We start from the raw sequence: 6,918 nt of genomic DNA, 5'->3' as shown, positions 1-6,918 counted from the left end.
AAAGGGAAAAAGATTTAGATATAAGACCTGAAATCATAAAACTTCTAGAAAACACAGGCAGTAAGCTCTTTTACATCAGTCTTAGCAATATGTTTTCGGAACAGTCTCCCCAGGCAAGGGCAACAAACACTAAAATAAACAAACAGACAATATTAAACTAAAAATCTTTTCCACAGTAAAGGAATCATCAACAAAAAGAAAAGGCAACCTACTGAATAGGAAAAGATATTTGCAAATCATACATCAGATAAGGGGTTAATATCCAATATATATAAAGAACCTATACGACTTGACAGCAAAAAACACAACCCAATTAAATAATGGGCAGAGAGGGTGCCTGGGTGGCTCAGTCAGTTAAGCGTCTGCCTTCAGTTCAGGTCATGATCCTGGAGTCCCAGGATAGAGCCCCACATTGGGCTCCCTGATCTGTGGGGAGTCTGCTTCTCCCTCTGACCCTTCCCCCTTTTGTGCTTTCTCTCTCTCTCAAATAAATAAAAAAAATCTTTTTAAAAAATGTTTAAAAAAAAATAATGGGTAGAGGGCTTGAATAGACAATTTTTCTGAAGAAGACATACAGATGGCCCACAGGCACATGAGAAGATGCTCAACATCACTAATCATCAATGAAATGCAAATCAAAACCACAATGAGATATAACCTCACACCTATCAGACTGGCTAGTATCAAAGACCCATGGAATAGACTGGTAGGGCCCAGAGGCAGGGGTAGGTGGGCAAAATGGCTGAATGGGGTCAAAGGTACAAAATTCCAGTTATGAAATAAATAAGTCATGGAATGTAATGTACAGCATGGTGACTACAGTTATTGTGTATTTGATAAGTTGCTAAGACAGTAAATCTTTAAATTAGATTTTTCACAGGAAAAAAAATTTGTAACTGTGTGGGATGGATACTAACTAGGCTTATTGTGGTGATCGTTTCACAATATATAAAATATTGAATCATTATGTTATACACATCAAAATAATATAATGTTATGGGATGCCTGGGTGGATCAGTCAGTCAGGCATCTGCCTTCGGCTCAGGTCATGATCCCAGAATCCTGGGATCGAGTCCCGCATGGGGCTCCTTGCTCTGCAGGTAGCCTGCTTCCCCCTCTGCCTGCAGCTCCCCCTGCTTGTGCACACGCTCTCTCTCTCTCTCTCCCTGTGACAGGTAAATGAATAAAAGCTTTAAAAAAAAAAAAACTTAAAAAAAATAATGTTATATGTCAATTCTAGCTCAATAAAAAAAATTAAAGGACAACTTAAAAGACAACCTACAGAATGGAAGAAATAAATGCAAACCATGTGTCTGACAAGACACTTGTATCTAGAATATATAAAGAACAATTAACGCTCAAAAAAAATACAACCTAAAAAATGAGCAAAGGACTTGTATAGTCTTTGCTCCAAAAAAGATACACAAATGGCTAATAAGTACATCAAAAGATGCTCAACATCATTAGAGAAATGCAAATCAAAACCAAAATGAGATACCACTTCACACTCACCAGGATGGCTATAATCAAATTAACAGAAAATAATAAGTTGGCGAGGATGAGGAGAAATTGGAACTTTCATACACTGCTGGTAGGAAGGTAAAATGGTGTAGCCTCTGTGGAACACAATTTGTCAGTTCCTCAAAAAGTTAAACATAGGATTACCATATAATCCAGCAAAGGTATATACCTAGGAATATATCTAAAGAACTAAACACAGGTATTCAAACAAATACTCAAACACAAAATTCATAGCAGCACTCTTCACAGTATTCAAAAGGTGGAAACAACCTAAATGCTCATCAATGAATGAATGGATAAACAAATTGTGATAAATATATACAACAGAATATTATTCAGCCATAAAACGGAATGAAGTACTGATACATATTACAATGTGGATGAACCTCAAAAACATTACGCTAAGTGACAGAAGAATGACACAAAAAGTCACATATTGTATGATTCCATTTATAAAAAACATTCAGAATAGTTAAATCCATTAAGACAAACAGGAGATTGGTGGTTGCCCAGGGCTGGGGGAAATGAGGTATGACTGCTTAATGAAAATGATCTGGAAATAGGAAGAGGTGGTAGTCACAAAAACTGTGAATGTACTAAAATGTGACTAAAATTAACCATTTTATGTTATGTGAATTTCACCTCAATTAAAAAAAAATGCAGCAGGGAAGACAGTCTTTTCAATAAATGGTGCGGGGTCAGATGGAAATAAAACAATGAATCTTGACATTTATCACATACCACATATAAAAATCAATTCTAAATAGATTATATAGCTAAATGTGAAAGTTAAATAAATAAAGCTTCTAGAGCAACACTGTCTAACAGAACTTTGAGATGTTGGAAATGTTCTGTGCTGTCCAACACTAGCAATATGTGGCTAGTGAGCACTTGAAATGTGTGAATACATTTACAATTATATTTAGTTTAAACTTAAATAGCTACATGTGGTTAGAGGCTTGTATATTACCATACTTCTAGAAAATAATACAGGGACTATTTTCACAACCTTGGGGTAGACAAAAAGGACAAGTACTAACTAAAAAAAAAATAATGGGCTTTGTTAAAATTAAGAACTTTTTTTTAAGTTTTTTTTAAAGATTTTATTTATTTGATAGCACACGGCAGCGAGGGGGAGGGGCAGAGGAAGAGTGAGAAGCCGGCTCCCTAATGAGCAGGGAGCTGGATGCGGAACTCAATCCCAGGACCCTGAGATCATGACCTGAGCTAAAGGCAGACCGCTTAACGAACTAAGCCACCCAGGCGCCCAAATTAAGAACTTCTGTTCATCAAAAAACTCCACTAAGAGAGTGAGAGAGCAAGTTACAAAGTGGGAAAAGGTATCTGCTAAACATACTGCCAACAGGATACATAAGGAAATCTTAAGAGTGAATAAAAGAGACTGACAATTTAATAGAAAAATGTGGAAGAGGCTTGAGCAGACACTTAATAAAAGAGGACAGCCAAAATATCAATACATATATGAAAAAGTGCCTAAGGGCATACTATTCATTACACATTCACATAATAGCTAAAATGTTAAAGATTGGCATATCTAGTACAGTCAAGGAAATGGTACAACTAGAACTCTCATTCAGCACATATAAGAATGTTAATTGGTATAATCACTTTGAAAAACAATTTGGCAAAAAAAAAAAAAAAAGAAAGAAAGAAAAACAATTTGGCAAAACGTACTAAAACAACTTATACAGGGGTCCCTGGGTGGCTCAGTTGGTTGTCTTGTCCGACTCTTGGTATTGGCTCAGGTCATGATCTCAGGGTTGTGAGATTGAGCCCTGTATTGGGCTTCTCAATCAGCAGGGAGTCTGCTTGAGATTCTCTCCATCTCCCTCCCCTCCTCCCCGCTTCCCTGACTCGTGCATGGATGCATGCTTTCTCTCTCTCTCTCTAAAATAAATAAATAAATCTTTAAAAAAAAATAAAACAACTTATACATACTCTAAGATACAGCATTACACTACAACAGAAATGCATACATTAGTGCACAAAATGATATGTAAAAGAGTATTTGTAACAACTGTATGCATTTAATATTGGAAATAACCTAATGTCTAGCAAGAGAACAGATTCATGGTATATATGAACAATGGAATACTCTATAGCAACAAAAACGAACAAACCACTAATATACAACAGGATGGGTTTATCTCACAAATGTAATACTGAGTGAAGGAAGCCAGACATAAAAAATTTACTCTATATGATTCCATTTATAAAAGTTCAAAAATAGGTAAAACTAATCTTTGGTGTTAGAAGTCAGGATAATAGTTATCTTCAGGGAGAATGGAGGGGATAATAATAAGAAAAAGACACAGGGGCTTTTGGGGGCTGGTAATATTCTATTTCTTTACCTGGATTATCAGTTGGTCAAAAATGTTAACTTTGTGATAACTCAAGGAACCATACCCTTAAAAAGTATACACTTTTCTGATACATTTTATCTCAACAAAATTTTTTCATTAAAGAAAACAAAACACAGTAAGGATTCAGAAAACTTTAAACACATGATTAACATACATGACTTAAAGAACATATGAAATACTGTACTTATGGGGAAGAAAACTGAGAGACACAGCTAAAGAACACAGTCAGAGACAATGGTAATTAACACAGGAGCCACTTGTCTTCAAATTACAGGGCTCTAGTCAACTAAAGTTAAACAGTCACAAATCATTAGAGATCTAATACATACAATTATCTTGACTATAATCTCCACAAAGTATTTTTCCATAACAAATTTGTTTAAAAGTATTAATAGTATTAAAGCATATTAAGAATGACAAATATGAAACATGTAGTAATATAGCTATACATTGCAAGAACTGTAACTGTATTTTAAGAGGAGAAACTATCTTATACTTTTTTTAATTCTCCAAAGAACCCAGTACAGTGCTGAGCACACTATAGACACAAAACTGATGGTTACATATGTGTCTGCACAGGCACATTTGCGTGTGTGTGTACACATAAATATGCACACACATACATAAAACTCCATGTGACTGTAAGGCATCAGTTCTCCCACACCCAAACAAGCACTGCTCCAAAGACAAATGGAAGACAGACAAAATCACTATTTCTTTCCTAATGTTTTCTCCCAGTGCTCTTTTAATTCTCTACTACATGAAGAGAAAGAAACAACTACTGTCATGACAACCATACTGTGAACTAGCCTGTCAGTCTTCACATTTTTTAAAATAGATGTTATTATAAAAAATTAACCTACTGTAAAGATGAAAAAGAACCAAATGATATTTTGTATTTATCAAGGAATGCATTGCAGGTTACATGCCTATGCTCAACTAAAGAGATGTTTCAATGTTGTTCTACTGGAGGTGACAGCATGTTAAAAAAGATAGGAAACCTAAAAGAAGGCAGCCAAATGGAAGTGTTATTTGCATCATTTCACTTCTCTCTTTATTGAATAAAATTTGAGAAGATAACGCTAAGAACACAGGTCAAAAAAATATCAATTACCCGATCATTCATGAGAAGATCTTTCACAATGAAAGTAGCTACCAAGGACTTCAAAGGAGCAGCAAATTGATCAGGTGCAAGGAGAGCAATATGCCCAATAGTAACCAACGGTGTTATGAGATGTTCCAGGTTGCTTGGATCTAGGCTCTTATGCAGAGGCTAAAAATGAGAAAAGAAAACACATTCAACTCTATAAATATGGAAATAAACTATTCACATATTTCATGTTCAAATAACAAAAAAAATTACAGCGGTTTCAAGACATATACATGGTGTTAAGTAGTAGCTTAAGCTTACATTTAAATTTCTATAGGTTATTTAAGTCTAAAAGGCATTTAAATATTGTCAGGTTTTGCCCAAGTTGTATCTTAGAAGTAGGTAAAAAAAAAAATTTCAGCATGGAGAATCATATTATGTATATTTTATGACCACATTACATGAATATGGGAGACTGATAGGGCTCAGCAATATCCACTTTTGTTCTACTTCCTGGGCAAAAGGATGGCTATACATGCAGCGTCCTCTGCAGCTAGATGAGAATATGTGAATAAGCTCTGGTTAACAGACTGGGGGTAAAAGTGAGGTATGCCATGCCCACATTGAGGCAAGTATGAGAAGTGTATCTTCTCCATATTCTCTCTCTTTACTCACTGGCAGGCTTAATACCAAGGATCCAGTGGGACTTAAAGAGAAGCTACTTGTCAAAAAAAGTCTATGGGACTAAACCACTGATTAGAATGCAATCTAAACACCCAACTGGACTTTTTTTCAGGAGCCAGAAATAAGCTTTTATTATACAGAGTCACATGCATTTGTGTGGATTTTTATAACATCAAATATTAAGTACTGCAACTAATGAAATTATTTTTATTATTCTGATAGAAAACCCAATCATTAACACACATTTTGCCATGACAAAAGAATGAGACTCTTCGTATGCCCATATAGAATAATATCTAAAATGTAATGTTAAATTTTTAAAATAGAGAAATCAGAAGAGTGACTATAGTATATTATCACTGTCATAACCAGAAAGGGAAGGGGACAAAATGTATGTATTTGATTGTGTGTGCGCACATATGTATGTGTATTATGTTACTTGTATGTGAATAAATACTCTCCAGAAAAGTATCTTAGAAACTGGTAACACTGGTTACCTCTGGGAATGAGAACTGGGTGGCTAGGTACACAGGGCTGAGGTGGAGGAGAAAACTTACTATTTTACTATTTGGATTTGTTTTGTGTCTTTTGATTTGGAAGCAAGTAAATATATTATTAAAAATTTTAGTAACACTTTTAATAGAGTCGATGCTGTCCTCCCATACTGAACACCAAAAATTCTAGGCTCAAAAAACAATACTAAACTGTTCTTTCCCAATGTATTAGAGTAATGTGAGGCTTCTTTTAATCAAAAGTATATTTAAATGAGTTTGCATCTTGCTATTCTTGATGACTTCCCTCAATACTTCCATTGTACACAAATGCCACCTTGTTTACATTATAAATAAAAATATGACCATGTAGTTTTTTTCAATAATGAGTGTGACAATTTTACACAAGAAGATAATAAAGTCATTTCTGGAAAAGCAAAATTAATAGTCAGACCCTGGATGAATAGCAATCTCATGAAGGCCAGACAAGACAGCTCTATGAAACCTTTTCTCAGAAAGCTAGCAAACCTATACATTATAGCAGAAGGGTTACAGATTAGGTTATGGTAAAGATAAAATATCAGATATATATCAAAATGAAAATAAAAGTACCCTACAAATTCAAGTTATTATCAGCATTATCCTGCTCCTTATCACCACTGAAAGGAGATTAATCAAGAAAAACAAAAGCTTTCTAAATCAACATGAATTCATTAAAGTCATTCTGATATACAAAAACAGACCACAG

The 6,918-nt window shown here is 34.7% G+C and overlaps 1 protein-coding gene across 10 annotated transcripts in view; it reads right to left on the bottom strand.

The window, feature by feature from the left end:
- Positions 1-6,918, bottom strand: part of PDS5B (PDS5 cohesin associated factor B) — a 186,688-nt gene that overhangs the window by 37,957 nt on the left and 141,813 nt on the right. For all 10 annotated transcript variants that reach the window (XM_081814806.1, XM_081814810.1, XM_081814813.1 and 7 more), the window contains one exon: positions 5,020-5,178. In XM_081814806.1, the coding sequence (XP_081670932.1) occupies positions 5,020-5,178 (159 nt within the window). The remainder of the gene's footprint in view (positions 1-5,019; positions 5,179-6,918) is intronic.

The sequence above is a fragment of the Leptonychotes weddellii genome, chromosome 3, assembly GCF_054177405.1.
Source record: "Leptonychotes weddellii isolate Sample4059 chromosome 3, ASM5417740v2, whole genome shotgun sequence".
NCBI lineage: Eukaryota > Metazoa > Chordata > Mammalia > Carnivora > Phocidae > Leptonychotes > Leptonychotes weddellii.
This window is presented reverse-complemented; position numbering and strand designations above follow the sequence as displayed.